This window comes from Ursus arctos, unplaced genomic scaffold, assembly GCF_023065955.2.
Source record: "Ursus arctos isolate Adak ecotype North America unplaced genomic scaffold, UrsArc2.0 scaffold_4, whole genome shotgun sequence".
Taxonomy (NCBI): domain Eukaryota; kingdom Metazoa; phylum Chordata; class Mammalia; order Carnivora; family Ursidae; genus Ursus; species Ursus arctos.
Window position 1 is genome coordinate 24,860,956 of NW_026623056.1, and position 24,445 is coordinate 24,885,400.

Sequence of the window (24,445 nt, forward strand, 5' to 3'; positions counted from 1 at the left end):
TGTCGGAAGGTGTCACTGGCGGCGCCATGAGACCAGCTGGGGCTGTGAGGTCATTTGGCCCAACAGGTAGGCAGTTCTGTTTTCTTAGCCCTGACACCCGATGCCCCACCAGTTATTCAATAACCCAGAGTGAGGTGGGTCCTACGAATTCCTGAATCTCCTTGGGGATGGAGGAGGAGGGGCCGTGCTTGCTTGAGCAAGGGCACCCAGGAGAAGTCAGAGCGGGCAACCAGCCCCCAGGAAGATGCCAGTGAAACAAAACTCAAGAAGAATAGTCAGAAGCGAGTAAAATCACTTCTGCAGAGGGATGAACAGTGATGCTGCAGCCCACTGAATCCAGACAAGCGTGCCCAGAGGAAAGTGAAACTCAGCCCCAGACCCAGCTCCCATTTGAACTCGCAAGTCAAAGGAAGCAGCCAATTCTCAGCAAATTTGCCTTTAAAAAAAGATGAGGGCTGGGAGTGGAGTTTGGGGTTTGTTGGGGGGGGGGGTGGAGTCATTTGCTTTTTGATTTGTCTATTTTACTATCCAATATATGCACATATATGACCCAATATATGAGGATTTTAGAGCTTTAAATACATGAAGTGTTTTGATGAGAGACTAATTCATGCTTCAAAACAGTAAATTCAAGCCAAACATATGTTCTTGTGAATACTTCATAGAGGTTAAAGGAAAAAGAGGCTGTAGATTTTCCTTTTAAGTGTAACATTGGGGGCAGGGTGATGTATTCGTTCCCTAGGGTTGCCCTCGCAAAGTACCACAGACTGGGGGGCTGAAGACAATAGAAATGTAGGGGCGCCTGGGGGGCTCAGTCGGTTAAAGTTAAGCGTCTGTCTTTGGCTTGGGTCATGATCCCAGGGTCCTGGGATCGAGCCCCAAATCTGGCTCTTTGCTCAGCACGGAGTCTGCTTCTCTCCCTACCTCTGCCTCTGTGCTCTCTTTCGTTCTCTCTCTCTCTGATAAATAAATAAAATCTTTAAAAAAAAAAAACAGAAATGTATTGTCTCACAGTTCTGGGGGCTGAAAGTCTGAGATCAAGGAGTCAGCAGGGCCACATTCCCTCTAAAATCTACAGGGGGGAATCCTGGCTTGCCTTTTGCCTCGCCTCTCGTAGCTTCTGGCGCCTGCTGGAATTCCTTAGCGCCGCTTGGCTTCTGTGTGCGTCACTCCCATCTCTGCCTCCATTGTCACATGACTGTCTTCTCCCTGTGTGTCTTCTTCTCTTCTTGCAAGGACACCACTCACACTGGATTAAGGGCCCACCCTACTCTATCCAGCATGACCTCATCTTAGCTAATTACATCAGCAACCTCCCTTGAACAAACCTCTAACAACCCATATTTTCCAGATAAGGTCACATTTTGAAGTACTGGGGGTTAGGACTTCAACATCTTTTTTAAGGGGACACAGTTTAACCCGTAACAGGGGATGACCCAGAAGAGCCATAACCAACCCAGCTCCTAAAAGGAACACAGAGAGCTCACAGCAGCCACCAAGCTCCAGTTGGTCTTGGGAAGGCCCTTCTCTACAGGGACATCTGTGATTCCTCCCAAAGAGGGGAACAGGCCATTCATTCTTCAGTCCTTTCGGGAGATAGTTTCTAAGCACCTACTCTCTGTCCTACATGTGCCGGCTGTGGGTGAGAGAGGTAAGACGAGGTCCCAGTTATAGGGGAAGCATATGAGTGAGACAGTGTAGTTCTGTAGTCTTTGGCTCAACTGTCCCCAGCCCACCACGTAGCGTGAGCGGTTTGAGGGCCGGGTGCCCTGTCCCAGGCAGCCTTTGCAGCAGGCCCCACATGCTCATAATTATTTGTGGAATTGGCTTGCGAGGAGCCTTTGGAAAGAGAAGAACAAGGATATAAGCAGGGAAGGCAGAACGTGCTACGGGGTAGAGGAGACAAAGTCCAAAAGTCAGGGAGGCCCAAGGGAAGAATCATAAGATTTTCATGTTGGAAAGGATTTTTGAGTCTCTAAGTTGGTGGTTTTCAAACTTAAACACAAAAACCAACGAACTCTTTCCTTGAACAAAATCATATGAGGACGTGGAATGTGTGAGCAAGCAAAGGCCAAACCGTTCTGGTAGAAGTATCAGAGGGCTTACAGGAGCCCCTCGGCCCAGCATCACCTCCAGGTTCAGACCCCGCACTCCCTGGGAGGAAACACCTCCCAAAGCATTGGTTGAAAACCATTAGACTACTGATGGGGAAACTGAGGCCCAGAGAGGGAGCAATGAATACCATCTGCAGGGACATATACCGTGAGTCTACGGCAGAGGCAGGACTAGAACCCGGATTCTTCCCTGACTTGCAGTACAAAGCTTTCTGTTCAACCTCACATCCTTAGCATAGAGTAGAGGAAAAGATGAAGTTTCACACTCTGGTCTCCTTTCTCATCCAGACAGACCCTCTTTTCCTACACCTCCTCCTTGTCCCCACATGGCATACTTCCATGGGGACATAACCAGCACCAGCCCCTGCAGGCAAAAGAAGGGGCTCAATCCCTTTCCAGGTCTCTTCTGGGCCAGTGAGATGCAGCTGCTAGCTCTGTCACCCCGACAAAGCCTGAGAAACCACTTGGGACTCACCTCACTCCCAACACAGTCCGTCTCTCCCTCTGTGGAGGAGCAAAATCAAGGTCCGCAAGACACAAATGGGGAGAGTTCCTTCACAAGTTTGCTCTGAACCCTGCTTCTTCTGTTCCACATAACGGACAGAGACAGAGCGAGTCGGAGAGCGGCATAGACTTCCACAACGATACTCCTACCCAGGTTGGGACCACTTAGAAGTCCGTACCTGAAGAACAACACCTGACGCCCATGTTTCTTAGCACAACCAAGTCAACCCTGGGAGAACCTTCCAACCAAGCAGGATCACCTCATGAGATGTCCTGTCCACGTTTCTGAAGCCACCTTGGCCTCCATCCACTGGAATGACTCTTCAAAGCCTCACTGCAAACTTCGAGGACATTGCCTCCAGAGTCACCTTCCTGCGAGCCAAAGAGAGGCCAGTAGTTTAGAGAATTCTCCAGAGGCAGTGCCTCCAGGAGTCCTGAGTACTGATGAGCTTTGATGTGTGAATGCAAGACCTCTCGGTTCAACTCTTGACGCTGCCACTTACTCCCAAGTGACTTGGGACCAATCTCTTGATTACTTGTGAACCTGTTTGACCTCTGGAAATTGGGGGTTTACTCAACATTTATTCGGCAAACCCTCACTGAGCACCTACTGCATGCCAGGTGCAGCGTTGAGCTGTGGTGAATTTTGCCCCTCCTACTTCACAGGTTGTGGTGAGGAACATACCAGCAGGAATCTGAACATGGCCCGTCAATGGTGGTGTCGTGTGAATGTTGTTTCTACTTTAAGACTCCTATGGAGCGGGAAACACATATTTATTTTTAGTTTTAGTTTTAGTTATTTATTTGTCAGAGAGAGAGCACACAAGCAGGGGGAGTAGCAGGCAGAGGGAGAAGCAGGCTCCCCGCTAAGCAAGGAGCCTAATACGGGACTCGATCGCAGGACCCTGGGATCAGGACCTGAGCCAAAGGCAGATGCTTAACGGACTGAGACACCTAGGCACCCCGAGACATGTATTTCTTTGGCATGTCCTGTACTCTTCTAGACCTCATTCTCTCATCTTATGCCCCAAATATGTGATTGGATCTCATGTTTTTCACGGTTTTCCATCACACCAACTCATTTTGAAGGCTGAGTTGGCACCTGAAAAACCATGATCCATGTAAATGGGCATTCTTCAATTTCCCTTAAAGAACAATGAATGGCAGGGCGCCTGGGTGGCTCAGTCGGTTAAGCATCTGCCTTTACCTCAGGTCATGATCCCAGGGTCCTGGGATCGAGCCCCGCATTGAGCTCCCTGCTCAGCAGGGAGCCTGCTTCTCCCTCTCCCTCTGCTGCTCCCCCTGCTTGTTGCTCTCTCTCTCTCTCTCTCTCTGTCAAATAAATAAATAAATAATCTTAGTAAAAAAAAAAAAAAAAAGAACAGTGAATGGCCTGTACTTTCCCTTACTCACCCCATATCTGCAGCAGAGCCAGGCACATAGTAGATGCTCGATAAATCTGCCTAATGAAAGCATGAACGGGAAATCTTGCCCCCAAAGATGGGACTCAAAGATGAGTAAAATTAGAATAAAGAGGAGGAAACTTTTCCTAGAGTCTATTTTACCCAATAGTCCTTCAAAGGATCAGCATCCTCTCTGATACTCTCCTGACGACCGTGAATGACCCGAGGTTGTACCTTCCCTCCCGTCCGTTTCCTGGCAGGAAGACCCTTCAGACCAGTGGACACGGTGTGTTGTTCAGCACCGAGGGCCACGTCCAGTCTTCTGACATCTTCCTGTTGCACTGTTACACAAAAGGGAGCGGGCAATGCGGGTGTCCCCCGCCACCCTCACGCTAACAGCCGGGGCCAAGTGGAATATTTTCATTCAGGCTTTCTCCCCCTTCCTTTTTTCTTTTAAGCTTCTTCTAGTGATAAAAGCTGAAGAAAATTGAAATTGGCAGCTCTGTGGTCTTCGCTCAATAGGAAAAGTACTAGAGATCATGTGAACCACACTTTTGCAAACTTAGAAAAAAATCTAATCTTGCCTCAATAAAAATGACATCATGTCACTGTAAGCGGCGGGGGGTGGGGGTGGGGGAAGGCTTGAAGGTTGCTGGCAGTGGCCCAGCTGAGTTCAGGGGTTCTGCTGGCTGTGCCGAATTCCCACGGGAAAGGTGGCCAAGAGCGCTGCCTCTCAGGTGAGCTTCTGAGGAACAGGAGGAGTGGGGAGGAATGAGAAAGCCCCCCGAAACCTCACTGTCATTGCTGTAATCCCAGCGCAGGGGCTGGCTCCCCCCCCACCCCCCAACTGCCTTTCTTCCCAATGTAGCTTTGGGTGGCGCTCCTCCCTCTGGCTGGCTGACACTGCTGGAGGGACTAGCTCAATGACAGCAGACCTCCCTGTGAGGGCACCACCCCAGAGCCAGAGGGCAGTGCCAAATGTCCCAATCCCACTCCGGTGGCGTGGGGTCTTCGCAAACGTACCCTTAGGGGGCCTGAGCCAAAGACAATAATAGAAATGGCAGGTTAGCTGACCCTGCTGCATGGAAGCCTCCTTAGCCCTGGAAAGGACATGGCTGGGGGCTGGGTTTCACGGTGCCTCAGTTTACCTTCAAGTGGTCATCACTTTCTGCTACCAGCCATTGACTGTGCATGAGCCGGCCCCGGACTGGTATATAAGGGATAAGTAAGAGTGGCTGCCCTCGAGACAGGGCTTGGGGCCGGGGGCCACAGATGGAAGGGCGACTTTTCGGGATCTACCCTTTGGTACTGCTTGAAATTTTTAACCATGTGCATATTTTAAAGTTAAATCGATCACTAGATAAAGAGAAATCCAAGAGCAGCAAATGAACCCTCGGTGACGTCTACCTCTCCCTGCACCCCTCACCTGACTTCTCAAACTATTTTTTTACAGCACCCCTCTACGGGTACGGCATAGCCCAACGAGAGCAAATCTGGAATTTCCATTTGACTTGAAGAGTTAGGCAGAGGGAGAGTCAGAAACGTTATTTTTATATTAAAGGAAATAAGAACATATGTGGAGTATAACGCAAAATGTACTTACGTGATTAAGAGGAAACATAATCGCTTCATTCTTAAGGTATGCCAGACACCAACAGACCAGCTGACAGGCCGCTGAGGCACGTGGGGCCGGTCCTGGTGTCTAAGGGGCCCTGAGACTCCACGTGCATCTGTGGTGTGTCTCCAGGGGCTGCACATGTGAAGCGGATCTGGTGAGTGTCCCCCACCGAGGGGCAGGTGTTCCGAGAGCGGGGCTGGAGGGCGGCCTCCTCGGAGGATGGGAAGGATCTGGAGAAGATGGGAGGCGGTGGGTGGACCAGAGGAGAAGCTTGGCCCCGGGGCAGGGAGAGGCCTGCTGTGCGCTGCGGAGAGACGGAAGTTGGACCCAGGTGACAGAAGGCTCCCAGCAGAGGCCGCGGTGCCTGGAGTAAATGTAGCCAGCCAGCGCTCCTCGGACATGGGCCTGAAGCCCCACTTCAAGGCCGGGGAGGAAGGATCTGCCCCTGGGGGTTCTGGAGGCAGGCCGAAGCTGCTGGCCACGAGGAAGCCCCATCCTGGCAGTGGTAGCTCTCTCTTCACAATACACCCGCAGTGCGACCGCCTTCTGGTTGAATGCTAGGGCTCCTACCTGTGCTCTCCTTGCCTCCGCCCTTGCCCACCACAGAGCAGCCAACGTGATCTTTTAGTAACATGAAGTATAGTCTGCGACCCCTCTGCTCAAAACCTTGGCCTGGCTCCGGCCTCCGTCAGAGCCACAGCCCCAAGCCCGCAGCATCTAGTCCGTCACTCCCTGCTTCCTCCTCCCCTCTCTCCCCTTGGCATTTTGCTCACTTCGCACCAGCCAGGCTGGCCTCCTGACTTTCCTACGGCCCATCGAGAGGCGTGGTCCTGACTCAGAGCCTTTGCATCTGCAGTTTCTCCTCCTTAGAAAGCTTCCCCCCAGATATTCACACGCTGGTTCCCTCCCCAGCTTCGAGACTTCCCTCAGAGGTCTACCCTGACCATGCAATTCAAACCCACCGCTCCCTGCACTTCCCCTCTCCCTTCCCCTACTTGATTGTTCTCTACAGTACTTGTCACTTACTAATACACTGCCCACCCCACTCAATTTATGTTGCTTGTCTATCCTCCCTTCTAAGATGTAGGCTCCAAAAGACTATGGATTTCTTATTTCTGTTTTATCACACGTAACCTCATGCAATCCCTCCTGAAAGAGAGTTCTAATTGATAAATGTAAAAAGAGTGAGGGAGATCAAAAATCACTATTAGATGACTACAGCAGTAATTGCCACAGGCAAGATCCTTGGATAGATTCAAAATTTGGTGGGCAGAACTGTTAGCAGAAACAGCATATCTGCAGAATCTTGAAGTATTCCCGCCCCCAAAAAAACATTTAGGGAAAAGGAAGGGGGAAAGCGTCACATGACAGTGGACAACCCTGGCAGAAATTGTCCTCCCCTCATAATCATGTTAACAGCAGCAGTGAAACACAGCAGCATCATGTCACCCCTGCTCCTGCCGCCCTGGGAGGGACATACGGCCTCTGACACGTGCTCGCCAGAAGCCCAGCTCCCCGACATAATCACGAGGACACATCACACAGACCCCAGGAGGCCATGCTATAAAAACAACTGGTCAGTACTCCTAAAAGCATCATGAAAACGAGGAAAGACTTCGGAACTGTCACAGAGAGAAGGAGACTGAGGACACCAGACAACTCAATCCACCTGGAATCCTGGATGCGCTCCCGGAAAAGGAGTAAAAAAAAAAAAAACCTAATAGAAAAAAATAATGAAATCGGAAAGAAGTCTGTAGTTTAGAGCCCTGGACCAAGATTCTTTGCTCAGTGCTGATGACTGCTCTATGGTTAAGGAGGACGATGAACGGAGGGGAAATTGGTGAAAGGGTAGGAGAACTCCCTCACTATTGTTGCAACTTTTCTGTAAGTCTAAAATTATCTCAAAAAAAAAAAAATTTAAAGGGCCATAAAAGCAAATGTAGCAATCTTTTTTTCACTCAACTCTAGGGTTCAGGGCAGAAAGCATGGAAAATAAGTCTAGGACCTATTGTTGCAAGTGGGACTGTGGAAGAATTCGTTGTTCAGGTGACAAACCAGGTGTCATCTAGGGGCTCCTCCTTAGCCGCCCTGGTCTGGTCTGTCACCTAGGCCTATCAGGTCTCTCCATGTCTTGAATCCACCCTCTCTGGGAAACAGTGCCCCTAAAGACCCGTCCAGAAACTCCCTTATAAACGACTGACATGCAGGGACCAGACAGGCAGGAAGACAAGGGGTGCGTGTGACCTGGAAAACAAGGGGAAACCTTGCCTCAATCCTATCGGCAAGTGAAAGGAAAAATCTATAAAACTCAAATGCCTCATCTTGGTCATTCGACATGGTCTTTATTCTGTGAGAGAAAGCGGTGGGCCCCACACAGGGTATCAAAGACTAAGATCCCCTGTTATCTCCAGCTTTTGCTCAAAGAATTCAACATATTTGGGTGGTTTTTTTTTTTTCAATCTCCCCCTTTCGTTTATTGTCTCAGGGTAAACACTTGTGATTCATAAATGCCTCAAGAGTGAATCAGTATTCTCCTGTTCAAACCAGCAGAGGCCACATCAAACAATAGCCCAAAAGGTATTATTAATCATTAAATAGGCACATAGGAGAACACGCAGGCAAGGGACCCAGTTTTCTTTTCTCTCTTGTCTTTTTTTAAGAAAATAACAAAGAGCAAACCTTGACTTTGACCTATTCAGAAAAAAAAAAAAAGTGTTTTGGGGGTTATTTTTGTTGTTTTTTTCCATAAAAGACTTAGCCAAATATAAGACGAAAAGGGCAAGTATTTCAGGTGGGGAAAAAGCTCTTTCCTTTGGGATCTTCCTCCTGCCATTAAACAAGGGCCTGGATTTCAAATTATAGCACTTGCTTTCTTTGCATTCACATGCCCAAGAGAAACGGATGTTGTCAGCCATGCTTGGCAGGCTCAGGAGTCGCTGGTGGTATCGCTACGCAAACGTACAGCCTGATGCAGACCGGAAGGTGGGGAGGCCCAAAGCATGTCTGCTCTATGCAAGAGGAGACCAAGTCCTGTCAACCATACCTTAAGCAACGGTCCAACCATTACGGGGCCTCCCTCAGACCCACCCTTCTCCTAGATACACTGAATAAGGTCCTCTAGGCGCCACAGTGGGGTTCCTCCCTTCAGGGAAGAGGCATCAACGGCATCACCTTCCAGAGACTTAGAAGTGCTACGACATCAGTGACTAAAAATAATATTCCTTCTTAGGAAGTATCTCTGATAAAAAGACAACTGACTAGCCAGAGGAACAACGTAGCACAGGCCACAGAACTAGGATGGCCACGAGTCCCAAGTTATGTCTGATGTCCTGACGTAACCTGAACGGCACTACCTTTCCCTCTCAGAAGTGACCGAGTCGGGACCATAAGCTCTACGGTCCTCTGCAAGAACCTGCCGGGGCAGGAAAGGCCTCAGACGCTCATCTTTCCACCAGTCGTATGTCATGTGAGTGTGACCGGCTCCAGCGAGGGCCTGCCCACGTTTGCTCCCGTGCCTTAAGGGTCCCTCTGCAGCTCCCTGCAGGGCCGGGCCATCCCACACATCCTGTGCGCCAGGCCCACACCAATGCCCTTGCCTGCACCCAGAATTCTCCCTTCTGCGGGCCTGAGGCTCGGTTCAATTATTCAAAGCAGGGCTACCCAAAGGGCTACTGGTGTGGTAGGGACCGTCTTCTCTGGAAAAGGAGAAGGAGACAGATAATATTTTTTTTGAGAGAGAGCGAGAGTGCATGTGTATGCACGAGAGCAACAGGTGGACGGAGGGGCAGAGGGAGAGAGAGAATCCCAAGCAGGCCCCACGCCCAGCATGGAGCCCAACATTGGGCTGGATCCCACGACCCTGAGATCATGACCCGAGCGGAAATCAAGAGTCGGATGCTCAACCGACTGAGCCACCCGGGCGTCCCGGAGCCAGATAAGTTTTTAGGTTCCTCCTGGTCCCCCAGCCTGTGACTCATAAAAGACTGGCTGAAGCCTTGGCTTTGCCAAATATTTGTGGACCAATTTACCACAGTGGTTGCCCATCCATTTCTTAGAAAACATTAACTAACATCTTATGATTTTCTTTCTGATCAACGAGGCTACCTATCTTACGCGCTGGTGATACACAGAGAGCACTGAGAGAAGCACCTCAAACTTACATTGTATTGGTAACGTGCCAGGCCCCATTCTAAGCACTCTATATTATAATCAGTCCCCACAGCAATCCTATAAGCACTAGGACTATCTCCCTCCCATTGAACAGGGAGGGAAATCGAGGTATGGAAGAGTTAGGTCACATAGCTAGAAAACGAACAAGCTGGAACATGAACCGAGGCAGTGTGGCTCCGTCCTCGTTGCCTTTTAGCCACACTACTACAGTTTTCCCTGAACGTATCTAGAGATACGTATGCAACATTCCTAACAGAAATAATCACCAGGTCAGTCCAATCTCAGCTGTAAAACACTCGAAGTTCCTATTTAAATATGAGGCCATTTCACCTCAACTTTACAGGCCCCTTTATCAATATCATCAGCATCATAAAGCAACAGGTGTGTTGGGGTGCTCTATAAAAACTGGTGTTTTTGTGTGCTGTATTTACACATATTAAACCCAGCGTGTCTGCACACGATTACGCCGTCCCTCTTGGTTACACAGAATCTTCCGCGAGGGGCTGGCATGAGCAGAGCGTGAGGGCCAGCGAAGAGGTCAGCAGGGGTCCTTCCTCGGACCGTTTGAGGGCTCCTGCTCCACCTGGGAGACCGCCCACCAGGCTCTCCTTTCCCAGGTGATCTCCTTCTCAATTTCTTTCCCAGTTTTCCAGAAGGAACAGTGATCTCCCCACCAGCCTTTTCCCCCTTCCCATCTGCTGCCCAGCGGTGGACCCTGGCTGCCCGAATCTTACTGATTAACTATGCATCGATTTGGCAGACCGCGATTACAGTAGAACGGTTTGGGAGCTCAGTATCTCACTTCTTCCCACGCACCTTACCCTGGGAATGGCTTTGTACTTTCGTATTGCCATGTGGTGGTGTGCCTTTAATAACCATCAATAAAGATAGGCCTGGGAAAATACGGACAGCCACAGACTCCTCTAAATTCACCTGATTGCAACAGAGTAGAGCTGTCTGCAGGGGACAGCTCAGCTGGCCAGAGGGGGCCACCAGGAGCGGTCAAAGTAAACGCACCTCTTAGATTCCACAACCAAGGAAAATTCGGAAAAACACACTGACCCTCTGAGGGTTTCACCCAATTGCCAATAAAACCTATTGCCTTAAGTCAAAGTTCATTCATGCATTTATTCTCCAAAGATTTGGGGGTGCCAGACACCATAAGGAGTTTCAGAGCTTTTGTTTTGTTTTGTTTTATCAGAGAAGCAATAGAAATGAAGAACGTGGGAGGCAAAGCGGAAATTTTTCTAATAAAAAATCTCACCACTCTGCACAGATGACCAGCATTCAAACAGAAGCAGGGATGGAAGTTCTGTCAGAAGAGGCATCTAGTTCTGCCTTACACACAGTAGGTGCTCAAAAATCGTCACAGAACTGAAGTCAGTGAAACAGGCAAGTGGAAATTGGACAGTTTCAATCCTTGACTCAGTTACCTCACCACCATCAACACAGGTTCTCTCGGTCCACAGAAAACAAGCTGGAACTCTACCCTTCTGTTCAGGTAATGAGTAGGCCTAGACACCGAGTCTAGGCCTGTCCAAGTGCCAGGACTTTTGAGGGCAGGCGAAGACGGTGAATCGCCACCCAGGACAAGGTGATCAAACACTTGAACGTGAGTGCTGGGTCCCTTGATGGCTATGGAAGACTAGAGAGAGAAAGGCCACAGCTGGGTACGTGCCGGATATACGCACAGCTTGGCAACCTCCTCCAGGAGCCGGCCATGCTCTGGGACTTTATCAAGAGACTTCCATCACTCAGGCAAGCCTGCTACACGCCAGCGTGTTACCACAGAGCTCGCCCTCCCTGGCCCCTGTCGGATGTCAGTCAAGGTTGCCCTGTGGACGTCCAACCCTGCAAAAGCAGAGGTTCCCTTTCCTTATCTCACAGAACGCCTCACGCAGAGTGGGGCTGAGGGGATCCCCAAGGCACTGCATGATGTTGGCAAATGCCCACAGTGGTCAGGGAGCTAGGGTTGAACACGTGGTCCTTGGTCCTTTCCCTGGCACTGCGAGGATCCGAGGGGCTTGCCTCCCCCTTCGTTCTGGCCCACACAGGTATCTCCTCCCCAAGGCCGTGACCCTCAGACTAACCACGGAGCAGGATGCAGTCACCCTGTGCCCACCCCCCATTCCCTGCCATAACCCCAAACACTCCCGCCACCTTTTCCAGTCTGTGGGAGTTTATGTTATGCCTACAGCAATACAAACAGCACGGAACAAACTAACAAGTGAGGAGAGGTAATGCAGGTGCTAGAGTTTATAAGGGCCCCTCACTCATAGCCCCTGTCTCCCTCTGGGAAGCACCGGCTGCTGAACTAAGCCTCAGTCCAGGGGAGACTATGGCCATTGCCTTTTCTGTATCCTTTCCAGAACCCGCTTGGTCATCTTCTTGCTAAGTGGGATTCCTTCCCCTCTCTTCTTCTCCCCCACCTGGCTTCCCATCACAAGAAAGGACACTTCCTCCTTGCTTCCCCCCCACACACACTCCCAAGGATGTGTCCTCTGGATTACCAATATCCTATACCAAGTTGACAGACATCTCTCTTCTCCCCTCTTTCCATTTTTCTGGAAACACTATTTTTGCCCATGGCTGAGAAAGAAAAGTTGATTCTCCCCTGGCTGCGAAGCTCCCTGCCCTGCCTTGTCTCTCTAGGCACCATTTTCCAGAAAGCTTACCTATCCTTTATCCTGTGCCCCCCGTAGCCCATGGCCTAGCCAAATGCCTCCTGCACTGACCACTTGAATTTTCTCTCCCTCCCTGAGCCTCCACCAAAATCCTTCTAGATCATAAAACCATATATGAAGACAAAATGCTGTCACGGGCTAGAAAGTGCCCTGTCATCTGTCAAGTACTACCAGGCAGGGGACAGTTACCGCCAACTCTGTGGACGAGACCCGAAGGCCCCAACCGTGCTGGAGACCACCACAGTCTTAAGCCGTGGCCGTGGCAGCTGCCTAAACCATCTTCTCTTATTCCCTAAGCCTGAAAAATCTATATTTCACATGCACATGCCATCTATCAACCACTCGGAAAATCCATTAGATTTCTCACCTCTCCCTCTGCTACTCGTGACATCAGCCAGCAGTTCAATGTCTTTGTGCTCCAACATCATCACATCTTCTCTGGTCCCGATAAAAGCCTAGAATTGACGAAGCACAGATTCAAGGGCCTGGACATATTCTCTCTCCGCCCCCCTCTCTTCCTTTCAGAGCACAAATAAGGGAAACAGGCTGGCAATTAGAAGAAACGAGGGATGGTATGTGGCTTGGCTTGCTTGTGTGACTGAGAGACAGGCTGACCTATTCTGTGCGGCCCCTGCAAGGGGCTTCCTACCTCTTGGAACTCAGAAATCAAGATCGTTTCTTTTCCAGAGGTTATAGGGTGATGGGCAAATCCAGGAGAAAATCACAGCGCAGCAAAGCCTGGAATTTCCCCATGCTCTGCACTGGGCATGGTCTGTCACATGACCAAAATCACTCACCAGAAGGTAGCTCGGGCTCGCAATGGAAAATCTATCTTTGGTGGCAATGTTAGCCACTTATAAATGATACCTCAAAATGTGTTTGGAGCAACATGGTGAGGCGGGTTTCTGGACTGGTGAGCAGAAAATCTAAGCCTAATTCTGGCTTTGCTATTTCCTCTTGGAGAGGCTGCTGAACCTTGGGCAAGTCACTTCTCTTGGGCTCAATTATACCACCTCTTAGGTCTCTTCCCCTGGGTCCCCTGACCCTTTTCCTATAAGAGGAGAAATGATGTGAGGATACCAATGATGGAGATTTTAATTTAAAAATGTTGCAACATTCATCCCATATCACTTTCAGGCCCTAAGTTTTATCCTAATGGTTTTCCTGGCCAGCTGAGGGGGTTTTTTTATTTTATTTTTTTGATTTTTCAAGCAATTTGATCTGATGTCACAATTTGAGCGGTCATCAGCAAGCCAAACAAATGCATGGCCTGGGTTGAAAGGGGCTAGGCTTCACCCCCACCTTCTTGAGACTTCCAGAGCCCCCCCCCCCCAGGCACTGGCCCTGGTGAAGTTTTGAGCCTTTCACACAGAGGGGTGCCAAGTTAGTGACCCTGTACTCCCTAGGGAATGCCCTCCTCATCCCTGGGCTTGCAGGTTTGCCTCACTGCAGCCCTGTTCAGAGGGTAAAGGTCAGCTAAAAGCAAGTTTAGAGCCTTCCCACCGCACCGCTGCCGCTGCTGTGACTTGGCCCAGTGTGGGAGGTAAGCCATTCCAGAGCACCCTGCCCACCCCTTTGGAAAAGGCTTTCTTGGCAACCATCCTTTTTCAGGGCCCATCAGAAAAGTGCACATTCCCCTGGTCTCACTGGCTTGGTCAAGTTTTCCAAGGGGGGTGGGGAGTGGGGCGCAGAAAGCATTACGGGCTGCTATTAGCCAATGCCAAAAGCTTCTGTTTTCCACCTCCACCCCATTTGCACGTCGAGGTCCTCACTTGGCTAGAAACCGACCAGGCAGTTTTGTTCAGAAGGAGCAACTTATTTTTATCAAAGATGGAATGCAGAGTTGCAGTTGTTTCTAATGCCTCTTCATGGCAACCGGGCCTCTTGTTCCAAGCATTCCTGAATCCTCTCCTCTTGATAAACACTTGGCTTTCTTGCCTAGCCCTTTCTCCATCCAAAAACTGGGTGCAGAGCGGCTCAAGTGCCTCAGAATGTAAAACAAAAAAAAGTTCTGGAAATTCAAAGTACTTTTATTAATGTGTCTATTTTAAATCCAGGCTTTGGTGGTGAGCACAGCCCTGTAAACCCCACCCTGAATTTCCCAGGGACCACAGCACTGTGGTGTGGTGGGAAGAGCTCCAAGCTGGCTGCGGGCTCGCACTCTGGCCCTAGGTTGCTGTAGGCCCTGAAGCCAGTCCCTTGCCCCCTCTGGGGCTTGGAGTACACCCTTGTAAGTGGTGATGGCCTAGATCAGTTTCCTCCACCTTTCTGGGTCCCAAGAAGCTTTGAAATTCTGCTGAAAGCTATGGACCCTCCTCTTACGAAAAAAAAGATGCATTCATTGATTCATTCATTCATTCAAAAAGTGTGTATTAAGCTACTGCCAAATATGCATGTAGACTTAATTTTGAATTCCATTTCAGGCATTTTTCAGGTTCCCCGGAAGAGGGGGCGGGGGCGGGCATTCGTCCGTGAACCTTAAGGTAAGAAATCCCGGTTGTGAATTCCGCCATCATGAGCATATATGGGCTCTCATCTAGAAGGACCACAATCATGATTCTAGCGAGGGGTCCTACAACTACCGGTCAGCCGGGTGCCGGAAAATGCAGGCAGGGACGCCGTCAGCCTGCAGGTGACCTCCGGGTCCCCGCCCCTTCCCACCAGGCTCACCGGCCGCACACACGCGTGCACCGCCCCACCGTCGGCGGCAACGTGCTGTTTCTGGGCACTCGGACTGCGGGGAGCTGCCTGCACAGACAACAAACATCTCTTCTATCCCGGGCTTTATTTTTCTCACGGTCTCTGAAAAGGCTGCGATCAGGTGATATGTGTGGGACTGCTCCCTGTACAGGTGCGGAGCAGGCACTGGGGGAGGAGAAATCCGCCCCGTGTGTACTTACTCGAGGCTCTTTCAATAGCTCTCCCAGGATAGGTCTTGGCAGGGCAGCTCCCGGGGCTCTGGCAGGCTGCAGGGAATCCGAGTGTGAGAAAGTCAGTCAAGCGGAGGAAAACGGGGGGGGGGGGGGGGGGGGGGGGAGCTTCAAGTCCTCAGGCAAAATACCTTTTTTCTTCTCTCACTCTCGGTCTTTTCTGCCGCTTTAAACCAAACCCACAAACCATTCGGATACCTAGGGACAAAGGGGAGTCTCACTAAAGGTGCAGTTATTTGTTTTATGGTTTAAAGCAAACAGGTGATGTCAGAAGACAGAAAATCACCGCTCGTGGGCCAGAGAGGGGGACGGGGATAAACAGAGCAGCCCCTGGCCCTACTTCTCCGGCATGATACAGTGGGAAAGGGTCCCTGTGTTCTGCTGGTCTCACAGTGGGATCAAAGAAGTGACCTCTGTTGATGAACAGGGTTCAGTTTTCCCTTTGCTTTCAGGGTGGGGGGAGGACTGAAAAATAAAGGCCGTTCTATCTACGGGGAGGCTTCCAATGCGACCTTCCTTGAGGGTAGGATCTTCGTTCCCCATTTGAGAAGGGGTGGAAAGAGTGTCAGCTTGGTCCTATTTTCACTGCCCAGGATAAGTAAGGATACTGAAAAATAGTGTATAAGGATATTTGCAAAGAAATTTTCTTCTTGAATGATTAGGGTGGAGGGCCAGAGATTTCATGGGTTCGGGGTTTTTTTGTTTCTCTTCCGCCCAGAGACAAATTCGTGGCAAATTTCTGGTTACTTGACTGACCCTTCTGTCTCTCAAAAAATGTGTGTGTGTGTGTGTGTGTGTGTGTGTGTGTGTGTGTGTAAGTTATTTGCTCATTCTACCAGTCTAAGCACTCCTAAAGTGGCAATAAAAGGGTTGCTGATTAACTATCTGACCCATGAGGGCTGCTTCAGACACAGCAGTGAGACCCTAACCTGACTATAATCAGCATTCTCCACGCACCTTCAGGGTGCCCAATCCTGAGGAGATGACAGGGTTAGAGACAAAAAAAAAAAAAAAAAAAAAAGACTCTTAGGCTAGAAGGGACAGGGGGGTGGCATACCCAGCTAGTTAATTAGGGCGCAACAGCAGACCACAGTCAATGTCATAGCAGAACTTAATGGAGGAAGTCACTGGCTCTCACAGACTTGGGGGGAACCTGGAAAGGGTTAACACGCTTCCCTGGGAAGGGTTTAGTTCCTTGGAAGAATCTGGGTCAGAGTATTTATGCAGTTTTTAAAAAGTCAGATGCTGAGTAGAGCATTTTAAGAAGCTTGCAAAGTTTGTATGGCAGAAACAAGGGTAACTTCGGGCCCATCACCTTTCACCAAGAGGATTTCAAATACGCAGGAAAACTCCACATCTTTTTTTTTCAAAAGCAACAGACAATTTTCTGTCATCACCCCCTTTCCATCTGTTTAAAATAAGAAAGAAAAGTCTGGTCCCATTGGCCCAGGGTGCAGATCCACAAAGGAGACATTGTTCATCATTTCTTCAGAACACGATAGGCACAGCCGGCTCCGCAGTGTTAAGAAAACACACGAAAATCCCCGAGAGTAGCCTGAGGGGCAAGAGTGAGTAAACCAAGCCTGCAATGAGGTAAAGGTTTAGCAGCCGACTTGAGGGCTGTCCTGGAAGATGGAAATGACCGCTTGGAAGGTAAATTCAGTCAGAGTCCAATGACTCTTTAGTTAGACTCCATGTCGTGGGGGAACATGGCATGAAAGGGTAGACAGGTTTCTGAACTTGTGTCACCCCACAGTGTGCAGTCAACGCCCAGGCGAGCTGGTTCTAGACAGGCGCTTCCGGGTGAGTGTCAGTCTACACCTGGCACTTAGGAATCTCCTTTACCGGCTTGAATCCTCCTAACTGGGCTCTCTGCCTCTAAATCCTGCAATCCTCTCTCCGCACTTTCGCCGGAGCCATCCTTCTAAAGGAGAACCTTGACGTCCCTGCTCTATTCAAGCCCATTTCCTAGCTCTCCATTGTCTGAAGATAAGGCTAAAGTCCTTTAACAAGATGTTTAAGGGTCTCGTGACTTGGCCTTAAGCCTCCTTCTTCAGTCCCCTCTCACACTCCTTCCTGTCATACACACTGGACTCCAGACCATGCTCCCTGAATCAGGACCTCAGGTTCCAGACTGTAGGCCTTTAATGATGTGGGTACTCCCATCTTCCCCAGCCCCATGACTCATATTTCCAGTGCCCCAATCCTATCTATTTTTCAAGATACAAAGCACATGCCATTTCCTCCTGGAAGTTTTCCAGAATACCCCCACTTACTAGTAATTTAACTATCCTAAAGCTCCACAGCATTTTACTTCTATCTAGACACATAGATGTCTCTCTCGAGCGGACCAGAGGAATATACTGGGGAAAAAGATGTCAGCTGCACTCTGTGCTGTAGGCTTCCCGAGGGTAATAATCATTTTATTCATCCCTGTATCCCACCCACCCCCACCACCATCCCCGGTAGTCCGGCAAGAGTGTTGCCCATGGTTTAGTGCTTCCTTTAGGTTCTCCTGATCTCTCAGACCATCACCTAAGCCCTAAGAGATAGGAATAATGGAGGAATGCCCGGTCATCCATCAGAAAATCAGGGTCTGTCTGCCTCCAGTTGACTGCAAACTCCTTGCAGACTGCCACTGTATCTCTCCTCTTGGTAATCCCAGGGTTTACCACAGTGCCTGGCACAGAGCGTGCGCTACAGAATGAAAGAACGAGAGGGGCTTGCCCAAGGTCACCCCGAGTCAGGAACCGCTGAATCTCAGCCGGACGAGATCTGGTGGAACCATTTACAACATTATCTCAGTGGGGAGCTCGGAGGAAGGAAGGAATGAAGTGTCTGAGAAATGTGTGCCAGGCCTCTGGCGGCCTCCAAGCCTGCAGAAGGGCTGGGAGGGCGGGGGGAGCGCGACATCAAACAAGACGCTGGGCTCCGGGGCTGCCCCGAGCCTCCCGAGCAGCGCGCCGAGCTCCCGGGTGGCGGGAAGGGTGGAGGGGGTGGGGGCGCGGGGGCCGGCGACCCGCGCTGGCGGGCGGGCGGGAGGGAGGCGGCGGTGGCGGCCGGCCGGCCGGGGCAGTGCGCGTCGCCCGCCCCGAGCAGCAAATCCCCCAGGGAGGCCGCCGCCAGAGCCCTGGCGCTCCCGGCCCGGCGCCCGCCACGTGGCACCCGGCGGCGGCGGCGGCGGCTCCTCCCGGCGCGCGGCCCGGCCAGCCGGCAGCACGCAGCCGCCCGCGCCGCCCGCCTCCTCCCGGCCGCCCGCCGGCGGCCGCCCGGGCGCAGCGAGGGGGAGCTGCCCGGCCGCCCTGGACCCGGGGAAGGGGCGGGCGGCGCGAAGCCGCTTTAACCGCAGCCGCCGAGCGGAGGCAGGAGGCTGACCCGGCCGCTTCCTAAGTGCGGTCAGGCATCTCGTGACCGCGGCGGGCGCCGGGGGCCCCGCGGGGGGGGGGAGGGAGGGAGGGCCGGGGCAAGGAGCAAACAAGAATGCCCCCACCCCTCCCCCGGGCTGGTGCTAGTGAGGCTTTCGGCCGAGTTAAAACCCCAAGCCCGAAATCAGGGGTGGAGTGGGGGGTTGGAATAATTCCCCACTATCCACCCCGGGGCGTGCGCTCCCCGCCCGGAAGGGCTGACCTTGGCCGGGGAAAGGCGGGGGGCGGTGGTAAGCGCCGGGGCTCGGCTCCCAGCCCGCCGCCCCCTCGGATTCCTGGCCCGGCGGGGGCCGGAGGAGGGGGCCCCGGACACACACACACACACACACACACACCCCACACGCAGCGCGCGCCAATGAGCCCCGGCCAGGCGCAGGGGGCGGGGTTTTCCCAGGCTCGAGCACAGCAGCTGCTATTTACCTTCTTGGCTTCTCCCGGGGACCAAGAACCAGCCCCCGCGCTCCGCCGCCCGCCGCCGCCCCCCGCCTCCCTGCCCCCGGGGCGCGCGCACACACACTCACACACGCACGCACACACACATCCTCCCGGCCCGGCCGCAGCCGCGGCGGCAATAAAACATCCTGGCACGTGCTCCGGCTCCAGGCGCGCCCTCGCCGGCCGGCTGATGTCAAACTGCAGCTCGGCTGGTGTAGCTCTTAAAGGGCCCGCGCGCGCCGGGTGCTGAGGCTGCCCCGGCCGCCCGCTGGTTGAGAAGGAGGGGAGAGGCTGCCGCCCGGCCCGCCACCTCCATAGGCCGCAGAACCGAGAGTCTGTGGGTGGAAAGGAAAAGGATGGCGAGGGCGCGCGCGCGTCCCTGAGGCCTTGCCATCAAAGCCCCTCTTGTTCATCTTTCATTTGAAATTCCATTTCCTTTCTGCCCAGTTGGAAATTATTCTGATTGTTTCCTGGGGAAGCGCGGGATCCAAGGCCCCGACTCCAGAAGAGGAATGAGGGACGGGCGAGGCGGCGGGGGGGGGGGGGGGGGGACAACAACAACAACAAAAACACCTTGCTCTGAAAATTCGCAATTATAAGGTGGGAGGCATTTTTTTCCTTTTTCTGCAAGCAAAAAAGTATTTTTTTCCCGCCCCTTTCCTGCATGATCGATTTTCATTATCCTCCTTCCCCCCAATGTATAGTGTCTGAGCGGGAAATCACTTAGATGTTTCGGTAACTCAAAGCCTTGCTCACGTTCTCTTCTTTTATCCCTGTCCTTCTAAATCTTTTTTTAAAAATATATTTCAAATGAATCTCTTATTAGTGTCAAAGCAGCTCTATTATACATGTGAAAGGAAATAAAGAGCAAAGACCCTGGCCCCAAAAGAAATAAACTAGACTGGGGCAAAACCTGCGGAAAAATCCTCTCTAAAGCAAAGCCCAGCAGGCAGAATAGCAAAGGGTTAAAATCCTTTTGATTGACGTTGTAGCCTCCGGTGCCCCGGGCTCAGGCGCGCGCCATTGGCCGCCAGGCCTTGTGCCTGGCGGCCAATGGGGGGGCGCGGTCCACGAGCGGTGCCGCGTGTCTCCTCCTCCCATTGGCTGAAAGTTACTGTGGGAAAGAAAGTTTGGGAAGTTTCACACGAGCCGTTCGCGTGCAGTCCCAGATATATATAGAGGCCGCCAGGGCCTGGGGATCACACAGGATCCGGAGCTGGTGCAGATAACAGTGGAATCCCCCGTCTACCTCTCTCCTTGGTCCTGGAATAGCGCTACCGGTCACCAAGTAGCCATAAGATATTATAATAAACCCTCAGCACTTGCTCAGTAGTTTTGTGAAAGTCTCAAGTGAAAGGGACATAAACAAAACAATTTTTTTTGTGTGAAGAACTCCAAAAATAAAATTCTCTAGGGATTAAAAAAAAAGCAACAGAAAATGCCAGCTGATATAATGGAGAAAAATTCCTCGTCCCCGGTGGCTGCTACCCCAGCCAGTGTCAACACGACACCGGATAAACCAAAGACAGCATCTGAGCACAGAAAGGTAAGGGCAGTACCACTATCTCTCTGCAGCCCTAAGAAATTCTGTCGGGGTTGGTGGGTTCCCTTCTCCCTTGTAACCCCGGGGTGAAATGGCAGATCCCATGGGAACTCAGGGCTCTTTTTTTTTTTTCTTTACAGTCATCAAAGCCTATCATGGAGAAAAGACGAAGAGCGAGAATAAATGAAAGTCTGAGCCAGCTGAAAACACTGATTTTGGATGCTCTTAAGAAAGATGTAAGTGGTAACGCTGCCTTTTTTTTTTTTTAATTAAAATGAAATACCATTTCTCAGGTACTAAACGTGAAACCCGCCCGCCCCCCCCCCCCTCCAGCCGGCGGGATCGCCGCCGCCTGCACTGCGTTCTCTGAGGCCGGAGGGCCCGGCCCCTCCAGGGTCTGGGGATGTCGGTGCCGCGGCCGGGGAGGGGAGCGACCCCAGACTCCGAGGCCGCTGGCAGGGCTCTCACTTTAGTGCTTTGCCTCCTCTTCTGTGCAGAGCTCGCGGCATTCCAAGCTGGAGAAGGCGGACATTCTGGAAATGACAGTGAAGCACCTCCGGAACCTGCAGCGGGCGCAGATGACGGGTGAGGGCGGCTCGCAGCGTCCCCCTCTGCGGGCGTCCCCTTCGCGCCGCGGTGATTTCTTCCAGACTTCCGCCCGTGGTTGTGAGAGGCATTCAGCTACATTTTACTGCCTTGGCTCACTCTCGCGTTCCCACGGTCTGGGGCTTATTTATAGCCACAACTCCAAGTTGTTACTGTTCCGGAAAGGGAGGGAGAGAGGTTGTAGCGGCGAGGGTGGCGGGCGGCTTTGGCAGTGGGGGAAGCGGGTGGGGACGAAAAGTCTCAGAACCGTGGCGGTTTTGAGCTGCGTGGAGCCTGGGGGTCATCTGGTTTAGCACACCCCGCTTCCCCATTAGAACAGGGGAAATGAGGCCCGGGTGGCGCGGGGGGAGGGGGGAGGGCATTGCCCAAGGTCACTACGCGCGCGCGGAGGGTGGGGGAAGATGTGAGGCTGAATGGGTTAAAATAGAGCCGCGGGGAATGGAGAGGAACCTTCTTGGCTTCGGTCGCCAAGCTAGTGCTGAGAGGTGGATGGTTTTTCTAAACCACCACCCTCCCCCAGCCCCAGCCAGGGGCTGTTCCGCGGGCGGGTGGTCAGGGAGGAGCGCCGCGGGGACCTCCCAGGGCGGAGGCGGTGGCCTCGGGGCCAGGGCCATTGGGTGACCCGTCTGTCTCCTTCTGGCCCGCAGCCGCGCTTAGCACAGACCCGAGCGTGCTGGGGAAGTACCGGGCCGGCTTCAGCGAGTGCATGAACGAGGTGACCCGCTTCCTGTCCACGTGCGAGGGCGTTAACACTGAGGTGCGCACCCGGCTGCTCGGCCACCTGGCCAACTGCATGACCCAGATCAACGCCATGACCTACCCCGGGCAGCCGCACCCCGCCTTGCAGGCGCCGCCGCCGCCCCCGCCGGGACCCGGCGGCCCGCAGCACGCGCCGTTTGCGCCGCCACCGCCGCTGGTGCCCATCCCCGGGGGCGCGGCGCCCCCTCCCGGTGGCGCGCCCTGCAAGCTGGGCAGCCCCGCTGGAGAGGCCGCTAAGGTGTTCGGCGGCTTCCAGGTGGTTCCAGCTCCGGACGGCCAGTTTGCCTTCCTCATCCCCAACGGGGCCTTCGCTCACAGCGGCCCAGTCATCCCAGTCTACACCAGCAACAGCGGGACCTCCGTGGGCCCGAACGCAGTGTCGCCTTCCAGCGGCCCCTCGCTCACGGCAGACTCCATGTGGAGGCCGTGGCGGAACTGAGGGGCTCAGGTCACCCCTCCCCGCAAACTCCCAACCCACCTCTCTTCCCTCGGGACACTCAACAGGAACTTGGACACTGGGAGAGAAGAGGACTTTTGTGATTAAGTGGTTATTTTGGTTTTTTTAATTTCTAAAAAGTTACTTTTTTGTAGAGAGTTGTATTAAGTGACTGACCATGCACTATATTTGTATATATTTTATATGTTCATATTGGATTGCGCCTTTGTATTATAAAAGTTCAGATGACATTTCGTTTTTTACACGAGATTTCTTTTTTATGTGATGCCAAAGATGTTTGAAAATGCTCTTAAAATATCTTCCTTTTGGGAAGTTTATTTGAGAAAATATAATAAAAGAAAAAAGTAAAGTCTTCTATGTCTTAGAACTGATTATTTCGGAATATGCAAAAAAAGGACTCTTGGCAGAATGTGGATTACATGTAATCTGAGAATTCAGTCATTGGCTCTTTTGTTATTAAAAGAACACTTTTAAAAATCCATCAAAACTTTTACCAACCCTCCATGAACTAAATTCCACTTAATTTGCAAGAACCCATCTAATATGGCTACTCTGATCGATTTGTGGTCAATGTCTTCAAGGATTGCAAAATTTTTTTAGTTGCAGTTGAGTAAATCATTCAGTCCTGGTTCTCCTATTAGCTCCTTCTGAGGAAGGTTGAAACGGACTGAAGTCATGACCTTAATCAATCGTTAATCAATCGAGTAATGTGTGCCCACCACCCATTAAGGGAGACCTCTGTGGCGCTACTTCCCTGGGGTATCACACCACCATCCAAAGTAAATGGATGCAGGCAGCCTCCAGCCTTCAAGTGTTGGGAGACTGTTTAATTAGTCAATACTTAGGGGCAGCTAGGCATTCCCTTGTACCAGCATCCAAAAGTTTGAAAATGCCTCTCTGCACCCTCTTCAAGCAAGCTGAGAAGGTCAACAGATTCCTTCTGCCAAGGGACAGCTAGTAAGACTCCCAAGTGGAGCCCAAGTCCAGATGATTAACACCAGACATATGTTTTTGATAAGTTTCTGTGCTTGGCCCTAATAGAGAAAGCATGTGGGGGCCGCGCTGGCAGGCACACAGGCCATCTTCCCTTTAATACAAACAGCAAGCGACCCCTTCGCTTGGTCATGCCCCATTTCCAGGCAAGATGTGGGCTCCAGATAGAAGCAAAAGGGTTGTCTCGGGTTTCAGCTCACATAACCCTCCTTAACAAGTCCTAACTCAAAGCGGACAGCTTTAAACTGTGCCAGGATCTGCAGGGAATTTCTTCCAAATCCCATCACAAAGGCTTGTCAGATTTTGTCAGATTTGGCCAGGTGTTTGACTGCATCCAGGTGTTGGGGAAATGAAAACCACGAGCCCTGCGAGACCAGACACATCAACCGCGCTGTGGGTCTGGCAGGCGCGCCCTCCTCCCCCACCGCCGGCCAGTCCTCCTCCCTGCCCGGCCCCTCCCGCCAGCCTCCTCTCATCCCCCTTCTTTTAGAAGGGCTTCTGGGAGGAGAAGGATGAGGCGGGAGAAATCAATCTTTGAAGCCTTCCTAACAAAGATAAAGCCAACGATTTTCTGTCTTGTTTCAAAAGCTTTACCTCTCCCCCGCCTTGCTCCGGCCTTTCCCACAGGCCAGTGTGCAGAGCCGCTCTATCATAGGAATGATCTAGCTAGCAGACAGCACTTTTCTACTGAATACCTTCGACCCAGCTTCGGACCCAGAGGGAGAGTTTTAAAAAGATACTTTTTAAAATTTGGCTCCTACTTGCCTCATTATGTGGAAGGTGTCCAACACCCACCCCCAAGAA

At 51.9% G+C, this 24,445-nt stretch overlaps 2 protein-coding genes across 2 annotated transcripts in view; one reads left to right on the top strand and one right to left on the bottom strand.

Annotated features, from left to right (window-relative positions):
• LOC113253436 (uncharacterized) overlaps positions 1-19,319 on the bottom strand; it is a 147,803-nt gene extending 128,484 nt beyond the window's left edge. The window contains exons 1-5 of the mRNA XM_057306610.1: positions 19,269-19,319; positions 15,555-15,621; positions 15,394-15,459; positions 12,861-12,948; positions 5,625-5,943 (exon numbers count right to left, since the gene is read on the bottom strand). Of these exons, the coding sequence (XP_057162593.1) occupies positions 5,625-5,943; positions 12,861-12,921 (380 nt within the window). The 5' untranslated portion in view covers positions 12,922-12,948; positions 15,394-15,459; positions 15,555-15,621; positions 19,269-19,319. The remainder of the gene's footprint in view (positions 1-5,624; positions 5,944-12,860; positions 12,949-15,393; positions 15,460-15,554; positions 15,622-19,268) is intronic.
• Positions 19,320-20,459: 1,140 nt separating this feature from the next.
• Positions 20,460-23,000, top strand: HES1 (hes family bHLH transcription factor 1). Its single transcript, XM_026496340.3, has 4 exons — positions 20,460-20,829; positions 20,967-21,062; positions 21,324-21,411; positions 22,080-23,000. Exons 1-4 carry the CDS (start codon positions 20,722-20,724, stop codon positions 22,628-22,630), a joined length of 843 nt encoding a protein of 280 aa, XP_026352125.1. The 5' UTR covers positions 20,460-20,721; the 3' UTR covers positions 22,631-23,000.
• Positions 23,001-24,445: the final 1,445 nt, after the last annotated feature.

Coding starts and splice junctions, on each gene's coding strand:
- HES1 (XM_026496340.3), top strand. CDS start 20,722: ATGCCAGCTGATATAATGGAGAAAAATTCCTCGTCCCCGGTGGCTGCT. Junction 20,830..20,966: donor CAGCATCTGAGCACAGAAAG/GTAAGGGCAGTA, acceptor TTTTCTTTACAG/TCATCAAAGCCTATCATGGA. Junction 21,063..21,323: donor TGGATGCTCTTAAGAAAGAT/GTAAGTGGTAAC, acceptor TCTTCTGTGCAG/AGCTCGCGGCATTCCAAGCT.